Source organism: Netta rufina, assembly GCF_964035555.1.
Source record: "Netta rufina genome assembly, chromosome: 4".
Lineage (NCBI taxonomy): Eukaryota > Metazoa > Chordata > Aves > Anseriformes > Anatidae > Netta > Netta rufina.
In genome coordinates, this window is record NC_140127.1 from 35,238,450 (window position 1) to 35,252,770 (window position 14,321).

Genomic DNA, 14,321 nt, shown 5'->3' on the forward strand with positions numbered 1-14,321 from the left:
CTGATTGTGGTAATTGAATTTCACGTGGATGAAGTGGACTTCTGGAACTGGAAGATGTAGGTTTTTGTGACTTGCAGCCCATGAATAGTTCTGGCTCCCCAAGCTAAATTTACCACTGGTATTTATTTCAATGAAGTATAGCAAATAAAGCTGCTGTTCTCAAGTTCCTTTTTGAAAATGCATCAGTCTCTTCTGTCACTGGGTCTCCATGTTCTGCAGTGACCTGTAAGATGACAGCCCATGCTTACTTTTCAGGAATGCCCATAAGCCAATATTGAATCAGTAGCATGATACTTAAAAAAAATTGGAAACATTGTGCAAAAAAAAAAATTGTCAGTTGTATTTTTACTGCTGATGCAATTGGTGGCATTATCCTATATTTTTATTTGTTGAATTAAATTATGTGACAAAGATTCCTGTATGTTTACAAGCACTAGAGGACTATTCAGCAGATGCACATGTTTTTTCTGTAACCCTTCATTCTTGCACCCTCCTTCTTTTCTGTTCTCTAAGGCAGTAATTCCGCAGTAACTTTAATAAGCTAAAACAGGCAAATCTGCCTGCTCCCTGGGCATGTTTTTGCACGTTCTCCAGTGCAGTGGTACTGATGTTTGTGTGGCCGGATTGCAAGATGGATCAGGAAACTAGCCGACTACTCTCTTTTTTTCTAATAGTTTGTTGGGGTGTGAGCAGGGTGAAGGTAGGGCCATGTCTTCTAGCCATGTGAACCTGCAGCATTTATGTGAGATTGACATGGTTGTGACTGCAGTTACTCTGTTTCCTATCTTCTGTGCCTGTAGTTGACAATAACTCCTGGACGTACAGAGTTTAACTTGGACGTGATAAGTAATTAAGCTGTTCATTGCTGCCCAGGTGCCGTATGCTTTAGGATGAAGTAGTTTACATGTTTCTTTCTTCCTAATCCCTTTTTAAAGACACTTTAAGGTTAACGTTGTAATCTTGTTGTTGTTATTTTGCATATGTGGCTTAAAGCATCTAGAAAGTAGGTAGCAAGAGCTCTTTTGGTCCAAGCTACAAACACGCTCACTGATACACAGCATTTCTGGCAGTATTTGCACTGTGATTGTGGCCCCGTGCTGTGCAGTGAACTGAGCTTCTGCAACTACCTATTGCAACTAGTTCTGAATTTTGGGTCATCTCTGGGTTAGTTAAGAATGTCAGCATTTTGATAAATTGAATATGAAGTGAGAGTGAATCTGGCTATAGCTTCCATTTCTCCACAAGTTGCCAGTGACTCTTTTCCAGCTTGGCCTCTTTTAGCCTGCTGCCAGACTTTCTATTTTTAACTTACCTTATGTTGTTCCTGAGACCACTGTAACTGCACTGTAGAGATGGAAGGAGACCTCGAGGTTTTTATTTCTGTGGCACTTCTGTCACCCTGGAAAATGTGCTAGGCCATAGGGGACTGTGAAACTCACAGGCCCTAAGGATTCTGCTGAAGTGCTCAACAATGAAATGTTGGCATTTAAATTGCCATTGTATAGCTTCCCAGCCATGTACCCATGGAGTTAATTAGAACAATTCACACCTTCTTACAGTTGTTGTTTGCTTATATCTGCCAAAAAGCCTCTAACTTCACATTATGGGTAATTCCCTGCTTGCTTTATGAAGGCTTTCTTCGCAGTCCTAAATGCCAAAATGTTTAAAGGAAAGCTAGGATTTAAGAGTACAAATACAAGCATTTGATTTTCTGGTACATTCACAACAGCAGAACCTGTGGACTGTTATTTCTGAGAGAATCACAGAATGGTTGAGGTAAGGAGACTGCTGAACCAGAGCGGTCTAGTTCAGCCTGGCTGCTCAGGACCCTGTCCGGGCAGGTTTGGAGTATCTCCAGGGATGGAGACTCCACAAGCTGTCTTGGCAACCTGTGCCAGTGTTTTATCACCCTCACAGTCTTTTTTTTTTTTTTTTTTTTTTTTCTTAAAAAAAAAAGTGTTTTCTAATGTTTAAATGGAATTCCCTGCATTTCAATTTGTACCTCTGCCTCTTCTCCACTGGGCCCCACTGAGAAGGGCCTGGCTTTGTCTTCGCTCTTCCCCCCATCAGGTACATGTACATGTTGAAAAGCTCCCACCTGCCAGGTTGATCCCTCCAGGCTGAGCAGTCCCAGCTGTCTCAGGCTGTCCTTGTATGACAGATGCTCCTATCCCTTAGTCATGTTTGCTGGACTTCAGACTTTTTTTTGAAGTCTGAAAGAACATTTCAAGCTCTTAGCAGCGTTTTCTGGCCCTGTGATGGATTAGCAATTTTTATTGCCAATCCAGTAACAGAGGGAGTCCACTTGCACATGAATTGACTTACCTAATGCACTTTTTCCTCTTTTATCCCATTTTTTATGTTTATGATCATTTCATTTGCTTTCAGTTTTGCTCTGAGTTATGAGCTTTACCCACCCAGGACATTTGATAAGCCCTTCAGTTTCTTGATGGTGACGGTGCCTGATACCTGTAGGCTTCCTGATAGGGTAGAAAAATGTAGTGGTAGTAGATTCACTACGCGGGTTTCACTCCACCAGGCATTTGTTCCTGTTGTTCATTTCCATCTCAGCATTGTTGTGAGACGTGCTTGTTGGAAGCGGTGCTGGAGGTAATGCTACGCTGCTGTCATCACTGCCTGCAGAACACAGTGTTAGCTACTCACTAACCCTCCCAAAATCTGGTTCATTCGGTCTTCAAAAGCAACTATTTAATTTTATTTCTCTTCTGATACCTGTCTGGGGTGAAATTCAATCATATACTCTCTTTCTGTGTATGTATATGAATCCATGCAGATACCTGAAGAGTAATGGAGAGAGCCCTCTGACAAATCCAACCGATGTGACAGCCTCATAAACGGTAGGAAAATACTCATGACAGAGCGGCAAATTGATTTGAGTAGCTCATTTAAGTTCCTGATTCCCAACGTGCATTTTACTTTGATTCTTCACACGGAAAGTACATCTCCTGGGTACACGCTACCTGGTGTACGCTGTCTTTGCACACGTTAAGAGGCTAAGGGTTGTCAGCCATCGTGGTTGCTCTCTGAAGCCTGATAGCAAGAGACAGATAACTGGCAAGTTGCAGACAGTGATTCTAGGAAAGTGAGATAGTTGAACTGCTGAAGAAGTGGGCTGTGCTTGGCGTAGTTCCACAAGGAGAGACTTGTGAAAGATTTTCAGAATTTGTTCAACATAATTCAGTGCTGAGCTGTGTGACAGTGGTTCTGACTCTTGCTTGTTTTTATCTGTAGCATCTTGTCTTCAGGTTCCCATGATCATCTGCCTGGGTGCAGCCTTCTTTTTCTGTGTGCCCAGCTGCCTTGACAACCAGCCTGCACTGCAGCCATTGAGCAGGGGGTGCTGAATTTCTGCTTCCTTTCATGGAATCTCTTTACCAAGCAAACCTACAGCGTTACGTTTCCTTCTCAGTTTTTTTCTGGGTCTGCTGCCAAGCATGTTTGCAGCTAGTGCACGTGTGTTGCAGGTCTGTGGTGCGGTGATAGTGCCCATCTCCTGAGCAGCCATCACACTCTTCAAAACTAACAAGGCCCCTTGCAAAAGAGAAAGCATTCTTAGGCAGCAGAGACCATTTCAAGTCATCAAACCTCCTCTTGCTCAAAAACATACGGTGCGTTCTTTGGCTAAAATAGGACAACTGAAGTGTGTATCATGTGTACATGTTTAAATTTTTCTTAACAATCATGATTTATTGGCCATTCCCACAGCAACTGAGGGGACTGTGATCAGATCCTTCTGAGGAACACATGAAACTCCTGGTGAATTGACCGCTCCCTCTCTAAGTACAGCATATGCTAAATAGCTGGGCTTTGCAAGAGCTGCTGTGGGCATACAGGGCTGCTACTTTTCCTTGTGAAGGCACTGCACTCATTATTTTGCCTATTATTTACAGGACCTTCAAGATGAAAAGTGTTAATTATAATAGACAAACAGCAATACATTCAGGTCTGTGTCTAATGGACATCTTTAAAGGCATTTCTATCTGAAAAGTTATGACTTTTTAATGGGTAATTTTTTATTATGGGCTGCCTTTATACATGGTCATTTTTTTCTGTCTTACACTGCAGTCTTCTCATACAGACAAAAATATTTATTTTCATTTCTTTTCCCTTTGTTTTTCATGGCAAATGACATAAGAAAGTAATTTCACTCAGAACAAATACCTTCTGGTTTCTTTGGGGATAAACCCATGTTAGACTCCATTCGCTAAATCCAGCAGACCAGAAGCTGTTCATATCACCAACATCAAATCCAAGGCAAAATGGGCAAAGGTAACAGCTTCATTCCACATGGAAAATAAAACTTAGCATTTGGGCTTTCTTTTTACCCTTTTGAGTAGGGCAGGTTTTGGTACCTCTTAACATCTTAGCATGTGGCTTTTCAGTTGCTTGACAGCAAGTGATTTTTTAAAAAGTAAACTAATTGTGGAATTTATTATTTTTTATTAAAATAATAAATATGGAGGGAAACCGAGAGCAGGTGAAACTTTAATCAAGTGGGTGAGGGTAGCTGTCAAACCCCAGGAACCAAGCGGGATTCTGCAAGGGTCTGCGCTTGTTCTCGTATTATTCGGGCCTTTAATTAATGTTGTAGGTGACAGAAGGGAAAGTGTGCTTATTAAATGTCCTGGTGACACCGTGCTAGGAGGTGCCTTCAGAGGAGAGAAGTAGAGTTCAATCTTGTCTTGAGGAAGTGAAGAAATAGTCTGGAAAACAGTGGTTATGTCAGTGAGGACGAAATTCCATGCTTGGGTGAATGGTGAGCACCACAAAAAGGAGGATATTTTTTTAGTGTTAGAAAAGCTCCTGTCAGGACTGGTAGGTATGCTTCGTGTGTGGCAGGTGCGCCTTTGGGCGAGGAAGAAGTGGCTTCCTGAGGTCCCCTCCAGCTCCAATTCTGTTATAGAAATTCAGTAGCAAAGCTGTAATGGTGATTAAATAACCTTCTGAAAGAGACTTGATAGATGAGGCTTTTGGCTTATAAACGCTCAGCATGCTGGGTTTTAGGCACTGCATGTTATTCAAACCCATATGGAGTCTCATGTCCTCTTTTGTCTGTCTTAATAGCAGAATATTTTGTAAAACAGACCAAATGGGAAACTTTTCCAGATGCAAGCCCAACATGAAATAGAAAGAGAGGTTTTAAAATGACTTTTCTCGCTCTGCAAGAGGAATAGGAACACATCATTCCGTGGCGTTTCTTTTCAGAGTTACCTTGGGACTCTCCAGTCCTCACCTATCTCATTTTGTACAAGGTTGTCTTCTATGATACTTGTCTGCCTAGGAGGAAATTAAATGCAAAATTCATCAGGCTATTGGAACAGATTAAAAAAAATAAGACCATTGTTGAAAAAATACCAAAGCAAGAGAAGAGGCTTTTTTCTTCTACAGCTCTGTTTCAATCAGGGTGCAAATTTCCCTGCTGGTCCATGGATGTTCTAGTCCAGCCCTGTTGGGGCCATGGTCAATGCCGATTGCCCCGGTGCCCTGCGGATGCAGCCTGCAGTGCAGGAGGAAGGAGGGACACGTGTTTATGGAAGAGGGAGGAGGTGAATCTCCTCTTAAAGAAGAGTGAGTTAAGGGCTTCAAGGAAATAGCAGATTCATTGCTTATCGCTCGTGAAATTTGCAAGAAAAGCACATGGATTGTTTTCTTTTACAGCCGCAACCAGGTACTGTGCTGGGTGGCACCCCAGGCAGCTCCTGAAAATGCAGCAAGGTGCCTTTTGCTGGATGTTTGCAGTTACTTTCATTGAGTTTTGAATCTTAATTTATTCAGGTCAGGAAGAGGTACTCAGTCTGTGCTTGGGTTTTGGTTTTGTTTTTTGTTTTTTTTTTTTTGCATCCCCCCCACTGATATTTCTGGTCGCCAGCTTACAATTCCCCTACTAAACAACTCCTTACTCCTCTAGAAAGGATGCAGGGAGCCGAAAAGAAAAATGTAATCAAAAGGCCAATTTGTCTTTATTTGTATTTGAATCCTGGATGGAGTACAAGTGTTAGACTCTGCAAAGTGCCCTAAATGTGTTATTACTTCCTCTCTGTGGAAGAAAAGCCCCCACTTCAGGTGGACTTGCAAGTAGAAATTGGCAGAGTGACAAAAATAAATGTATACACATAGGATAACAGTCCTAAATACGCATGGCAGTCACTGAATCATGTCTAAAAGTGTTTCTTAGAAAGTGTGTCTTAAACAGAGTTGTAGGGAAGAAACACAAAGGGTAGAAACCTATTGGCAATACAGAAATTAATCAACTGTGTTTAAAAAATAATAGGCAATAGGAGCAAATTATACTTTCGTAAGTTCATTTGTATTCACTATTGTAGCACCCAAAATAAATGTTACAAATGGTGTAAATGGAGGAGCTAAAAGTGAGGGCCACCTGCTTGAGAGTGAATTGGAGGGGGGGCTTATGCAAATTCATTGTGGTGCGTCTTGCAGCTATCATGGAGAGAGTTTCAGGGGGATGTTGTAGTATTCTATTAAAATAAAGCATAGGACAACAGGGAGCACATTATAAATTTTTTCTCTGACAATAGATACAAAATTTAACTTATTTATAATAGCTATTATTTCTAAACAAGAAAAAGTTATGTTGATGGAGCTTTTTGCTACTCAGGGGACTAATAGCTCTATTGGCTGACAATGAGCAGACAAGCTTTCAAAAACACAATTTGGGGGAATTTGCTGCTAATTTCTTTCCCTTTCTTGCAATGTCTCAATTCTGTCTAAGAAATAAACCAGTTTCCATGTGGACCATATTGCATTATCTCACTTACAGTTATGAAACCAAGCTGACTTTCTTCACTGTGGTAACTGAATGATAAAGGAACTGCTGGAGCCTGTGCAGTGAGCGAGATGGACTCTTCCATGACCACTACTTTCTGGTCAGAAATTACAGCTCAAGGCCTTATTTTGCAAAGCAATGTATTTCAAGAAATGCCTGGGAAATTATTGCAGCTTTAGGATTTATTAAAAATCTGCAACTCCAGCCACCTTTCACAGAATTTACAAACAGACTGATTTAAGTTTTGAACTGGGAAGGAAATTTCTGTTTTCTTGGTTGTTTCTAAAGTTTTGAGTTTAAAGCATACAGTAAAAGCAAATCTGAAACCTTGATAATGCAGCTGAAGATTATCCCAAACCTCAGTGCTTGGTCAGAAGTTCTCTGTTTCATAAGTGAAGCTGTAAGAGGAGTTGATTTTGAAACAAGGGTGGGAAGTGGACATGTGCTTTGAAGTCAGTGTACCCCTACCTTATCTTTGTCATAATATGGATTTTATTCTTTTTAATCTTTCGATTTTCCTTTTTTTTTTTTCGCCACAAAAAACAGCATCTTTATCAGTTCTCAGTGATCTTCTCAAGTGTTGTCACCTATCATTGTGCATTTGGAATAACTCAATGCATGATATTAATGTTTCTTTTTGTGGGTTATGCAAACTCTTTATTGAAATACTTCCAAGTTTTGTTGCTCGATGGCTTCAGAAAGAACAACTTAAGCACCACACTTCTAATACATAAAGTCATTTGGTTTCTATTTTCTCCCATATCAAGGATTTTAAATTACCATAACATTGACTATCTTTTGCCATATTCTATAGTAATGTTAATTAGTTCTGAAGAATTTAAGAAAAAATAAATAAATAAGAGCCTGTAACTTAGTTGGTAAAGTTGCTTTATTTAGCAATGAGGGGTCCTGTGCTTCCTCTGTGCGTTTTTTTTTTTTTTGTGTGTGTCATTCAGACAGATTGGGTGCAGGTTTTCAAGATTTATGAAATAAAAAGTACAAGTCCCCTTGCAGGTGGAATTACAGTTTGTATATTTGGGTAGTAATTTTTATTATTATTATTATTTATTGCTGTTGTTATTAAAAACTCCCAAAATAACTTCTCCTATCTGATGCAGGGTTACATAGGCCCTTCCTTTGTTCATGCTTCAAACTCGGTAGCTTGGGCACAGGGCCCTGCTGCCAGCACTACACGGCTCCCAGGCTGCACAGGCTCACCTCTGGCCAGCCAGAACACAAGCAAGAGGACTTGGGTTTGTCTGAACAGATGCCCCTGAACTGGTATTGCAGCACTTACTGCCTTTAATAGCTACAAAAAGTCATTAAAAGAAAGCACACAAAGGTGTCAGGCAAAACAGCTTGGAATTTCAGCTGAACCTTGTTTTTATTTATATACGTTTTTCTTATTTAGTTTTATGGGGAGCACAGATTTTTGTTTTTATGCCAAAAAGCTGTTGCTTATCACTGGCTAATAGTGGATGAGTCTGCTCACAGTAAAAGATAAATCCCAAAATAAGACCAGACAGGTTGCTGTGACGCTGGCAGTGACAAATGAAGACTGCAGGACCACTAAGGATCACAGATCCCTTAGATAACTAGCAAGACATATCTTACTTAAGAACTTCAGTATCTGGAAGGATTCCACCATTTATTTTAACTGACTTACTAGAAATAAGAGTTCTGGTGCCACAAATAAAACCTTTGTGAAAGTAAGTTGGGAAGGGAGTAAGATATATAGTATCTGGAGCATTGCAATTTCATAGACTCAATATATTTTTGAGCTTGCAAGCCCTTCTCAGGCTTTCAGCAAACAAGCTTCCAGCAAAGCCTTAATTACATATTGCACAAAAGAAGTTCTTGATTTTTAAATACTGTGTGCTTGCCAGAGGTGATAAATGAACACGTAGGTGGAAGGCTCCAAAGCAGTAAAATGCATCTTTGATGATGCGGACACTGCAGAGAGCAAAAAGACATAATAACATGGAAGAAAAGCAGAGGAAGAAGGAAAAAAAAAAAAAAAAAGAAAAAACAAAAAACTGTGACCAAATACGTGTTTTTAAAGTAGCGTTTGTGTGATTGCCTGATCTGAATGCCTTCTTTCTGAATAAATCATTTCTTGAACTTCTACTTTTTTAGATGCAACAAAATAGAAATAACCTTACGAATGGGACAAGCTCTTGTGACGTTCCGATTCAGCTGCATACAGTGTATTTACTTCCTGGGTAACAGTGAGGTACTTGAAAGGTGGTGGACAGGCTAGCAGCAATCCATTTCAGGCTGGTAGGAACCAAAAGTTATCTGGTGACTGTTGAATTGCCTAAGTTTTCCACAGCCAAGCTGAGGTATCCTGTCATGGAACATCTGCACTACTATTTGTGTAGGTCCTCTAGCCATGAGGATCATAGAAACCTGGTTACTTTATCCAGCACTGTTTGCTGGTCAGTGTATTCATTTTCTGTTTTTGTGGAGTTTTTGTGGATGCTTTCTCCCTTGGGAGCTTCCTTCTACATCTCATATTCGTTTCATCAAGTTTCCTCCCTGAGGAGTATGAGGAGGGAGGTATTGCACATTTCGTTTTCCCTCTTTTTGCATCAGCTATTATCTACCTTTTCCCAGTTCATTTCTTGTTGTGAGTTCGGCCATCTCTACCTCTTAGTGCTCAGCTGTCCCGTGTGACCGTTCTGGCACCAGTTCCTCTAGACATCTAACTTGTTTTCTTCATCACGTTTTGCTTGCAAGGGGGATTGATCAAACTAGTCCAACCACCACTCTCTGCTTTCTCCCTTCACAGAATTTCTGCTCACTTCGTTTTAAAAATCACTTGATTTCTTCTTGACTGTCTACGTGGTATCAAACTGCCTGAATAACCCAAGGTGTAAATGTGATACACGCTCCCAGAAGAATGGAGATGATACATGTTGACCTTCCTTGCTAGGTCTCATCAGCACCTCTCTCTCACTTCTACCTTTTTAAGGAATGCTTATTGCAGAGGACGATCTATTTAATTTTTATCTATAGTATTCTCTGTGACTCTAAGGATCTGTCCTTGTGGAGTTTGTTGCTTCTGAGGTCTACGGAGTTGTGAAGATGAAACAGAGAAGCAGCTGTTTCAGTGAGTTATAGGGTGTCAGAGCAGACAGTAAACCAGCAGTGGTTATAAACATCAATTTATCTTCTTTGAAAAATGCTTCATCATATATATTTTGGTTGTTTTCTTATCTTTATATTTTTCAGTTAAATAGTGGCTTCATTCTTTCAGTTATTCGTCTAAAGTTACAAAGCTAAGCATTGCAGTGAACCACAGATTGAAATACAATGCAGTATAAAGCACCGTGAAGCAGTAATTGAAAAACACACAAGCTAAGTAAAAGAAAATAAGTAATCAAAGTACAACGTATCAGAGCCCAAATCCAGTCTCTTGGGAAGTTTCTTCCTATGTGAGAGCTTCTAGCAGTCACAGTGCTGATTTAGTGACTCTAGACAGGTACTTATGCATTCAGGTCACACTTCGTTCTCTTCATTTACAGCTTCAGCCAGGTACGGTATCCTCTCTCGGCATTTGTCAGAAGTCAGACTAAGGCTTTTCAGAAGGGGTGGTTAACGCGCTCTTCAGAGCGGTATTACTGCTTTGAGGGTACAAAAAACGAGTTCACTGCTAAATGTGAAAACTGAAAATACACACATGTTCAGAATTATCACTAACAGCTTAGGAAAGGGGTAGGTAGTAATTAGCTCAAGCCACTGGGCTTTGCCTACCAGAAATTAATCTATTTGAAGGGGCAAGGGGAGGGATGAAGCAACATTTCTGCAGCTGTTATCTGCCGTACCCTCACCACAGGGAAACTTGAAGTGGGGACAGTCCCAGCTCTTTCTAACCCCGTCGGGAATGGTTGGCTTTAATACAGGTACTTGTTATGAAGTTGACTTGGGGTTAGTAGGGAAGTGATGCCAGGTGATTCAGAAGGGCAGGAAAGGTGACCATAAAAATGTGTTTCACTAAATTTCATGAAGTTTTACTTTTTTATTAAAAAAAATAAAAAATCTAGGTCTTAAAACTTTCATGCAAAACTATTTCAAAATAATTTTATTACTAACCCTTAATATACCGAGTCTTAAACTATTACTTTTTAATGATGTACTGAAGAACTTGGAGGCCTTCCATTTTACTAAGCATACTTTGTTTTAAACTCCAAGACCTATGCAGCCTCTTAGTTATTTAATAATTTCAGTATTATTTTGTCCTTTTTTTTTTTAACACAAATGCTTTGGAATTTGCTGTTGAATGTTTAAAGAAGAAAACTTATGTCAGGTCTTTTTTTTTTTATTATTATTTTTTAAGTATGGGAATGTCTTGGTGGAAGATGGATTTCTATGAGGCATCTCTCACAATGGTGATTTATTATTTGATGTTAGTTGGTCTCAGTCCATCTTCCTTCTGGCCACTGCATGACCCTCTGTGTAAAGTATTCTTAAAACGATGCTTTCTTGGTAAATGCTTTGGGACGCACAGGGAACGCTGTGCACAAAGCAGTGTTACGGTCTCAGAGTCGCTGGACGTGTACTCGCTTCACAGAAAAGGCCATTCCCTGGCATTAACTAGAGACAGAGCCCAGGGACTGAATGTGGATGTTGACTCACCTGATTCTCAGGTCACTGGCCAGGTGAGGTACTGTGTGTGTTTTGGGAAGATTTCTGGACCACCACGTGGACACAGGGCTTCAGTGTCCAGGCTGCAGACAGAGCTTTCCAGAGGGTGAGGCGAGTAGGAATAGGTGGTTTCCCTCGGAGCTGAAAAATCTCCCACAAAGTGCTGAGGCTCCTGCTGCACCAGAGACCAGCTCTGGTTTGCCATGAACAAACTAAGAAGCTCACTCAAAAGAAAAAGCACTTTGCTGTAGAGAGAAGATTCAGCAGAAAGGGAAGAAAGAAGCACTGTAGGTAGTGCTTCTTTACACTAACTGTTAATGTAGTTAGTGTAGTTCGGAGGTATTCACTCCAGGAATAAATCTTTAAAGTAAACAGAAGTACTTTCAAAACACCTACAGTATCCTCTTTTGCATCAATGAAAAATACGCAGCCGCTTTGCGAGGAACTAGCTTTCACCAGCTCAAGATAACCAGAAGGTTGATATTTTTCCAACTTCCTATGAGCTTCCCAGAACTGATAGCTATAAATCTGCCAGGGGGAAGAGGATATTTCTCCTCCTTAAGTGATAAAAGCGGGCTGATGATTAATGCTGAAATGAATTGTTAAGAGACTTATTTACTCCTAATTGAGCCTACTTGTTTGGTATGTGTCCCAATTAATTCATTTTTGTTGTGACCATATTGAAGCAACCTGCACCTGTGTGACCTTCTCTTATAATTATTACCACGTGCCTCTTTTAAAGCACTGTTTCAATGATGTACTCAAGAAGCTCTGCTGAAATAACTGTAATGTTAGTACAGAGTCAGATTTTTCCATTGTTTTGAATTCGAGGATGGTAACGAAAAGAATCATTTGTTGTTCGAGTTCCTGGAGGTTAAGGGTCACGGTCCCTTAGGGGGTGGGGGCAAGGGTCTTCCATTTTTAATTTCACAAAGTGACTATTTTGGAGAGGCAGGACTTGTTTCATGACTAGAAATTTTGTAAGAACCACTGTGTTGTTGTTGGATGGTAGTACTCAGAGGTGCCTCGTAATTTCTGAGTTGTGCTGACCATTGTACACACACAAGGTCACAGGAGGAAGGAACAGGAGCTGAAACCAGGCTGGCAAATACAACCATCCATAAACTTCCTGTGTACAATCTCAGCCCTAAATGAGGCACTGTTTGTGTTATCATTTAAATTAATTACAGTATTTGACAACTATTTGCCTAAATCACAGTAGTGAGATGGACACCTATCTGTGAATGAGAGACTCTTCCAGACATACTAACCAGATTTGCAGTGGTAGGTGCTGCTGCCTGTACACGTGGGCATTTATTCCTCAGTGTTGCACTGGATGAAGATTTCACTGTTTTGTACCAACCTCCCAAGGTAGCAGCTTAAGCTCAGCAAGATATTTTTGCACTCCTGTTCTCCTTCTGTGTACTTGAAAATACCAGCCAAATGGCTTCCCTCCATCACACGTGCACCAGGGGAATTAGTTCTGGGCAGCAGTGTCACAGGCGATGCAGCATTAGAGAAGGGTGCTCTGCACGTTGCATCTTTCATCAGTCCAGTAGAAGTTGGCAGCCTTTTAGCAGAAGTCCTCCTATAGGTCTAAGTAGTATCACTGCTCTCTTCAGTCTCTATCGGTTTCCTGCTCCCTTCTGTCCAGATCAAAACTGGTCATGCTTTTATCTTCCTCCTGAAGCACTGTGTACATTTTTTGTCCTCCTCACTTTCAGTCTTTTTCTCTCTGCATCTTTACAGAGTGCATTTATGTCTGTATTTTATGCTGTGTGGAGGTTTTTTGTTTTGTTTTGTTCTTTTGTACAGCAGACTCTCTCTGTCCTTGGAACAATTAAAAACACTTCTCTAAAGATAAGTGCTGTCTGTGGGTCTGAGTTTTTCAGTGGACAGCCCTCTAAACTGTTGGGGATTTTGATGCCTGAGGACCACAGGTGCTGGTTAGAGCTTACGCCAGATGCCACCCGCTCGTTGGCATGCTGGGCTCTCTTCACTTAGCTTTTGTCTGAGCAATCTTCTGCTCTCCCTCAGTGGAAGATGCTCATATTGCAGCGGTTTCTGCATCAATAGGAAAGGGTTGGAAGTTTTCCTTCAGCTGTGAGTAATAATCCAGTGGAAAATAAACCACCAGCTCAGACCAGGTCTTCTTCATCCACCAGGCAAAAGTGGGTGATTGAAAAAGCCAAAGGAGGGGTCTCTCCACAAAATCAGAATTGGAGGCTAATGCTTTGCACTGCTCACTTGGACTTTCTCTATTTACATAATCTGGTTTAATTCTACATCTAGTTTATAAGTATTCTGCTTTAGAATATGTATGGAATATGCTGTATGAAAGATTAACTTTCTTTCCACCACTGGGAAAGTTTCCTTTTTACATGAACTTGTGTGCCACTTTACGCTGCACATACCTGAAGTGCTGTGTTTAAATGACACCTACAGGACTCTGCTGGGTGAAATCTGAGAGTCTTTACAGTTATTAAAGTACAACTTTCCGTTTGTGTTTTTGGGCATAGAAGCAGAAAAGCTGGGATTGGAGGCAGGAAATGGATTGCCATCTTGGAAATTTAACGACCAGCTCTTCCCCTGCGATGTGTGTGGAAAAGTGTTTGGCCGACAGCAGACGTTGTCCCGACATCTCTCGCTGCACACAGGTAAGCTGATGCTCTGTTGTTCTCTGCAGCACTGAGAAAATCCACATGTTCATCATGGCCTGGGGAGAAGGTAAGGAGAGGAGTGTGTGTGGAAGGAGCTATCAGCTTCTTGCACCTAGAGTAGAGCCAAGCCCAGAAACAGGCCAGAATGTCATAGCCGTGGTGCACAGAGAGTTAACTAACATTTCTTTACAGCCTATCTGTAATTAATC

General features: G+C 40.9%; 1 protein-coding gene across 1 annotated transcript in view; it reads left to right on the top strand.

Annotated features, from left to right (window-relative positions):
• The window catches only part of ZNF827 (zinc finger protein 827), a 102,287-nt gene that overhangs the window by 74,877 nt on the left and 13,089 nt on the right, over positions 1-14,321 (top strand). The window contains exon 9 of the mRNA XM_084286328.1: positions 13,972-14,109. Within this exon, the coding sequence (XP_084142454.1) occupies positions 13,972-14,109 (138 nt within the window). The remainder of the gene's footprint in view (positions 1-13,971; positions 14,110-14,321) is intronic.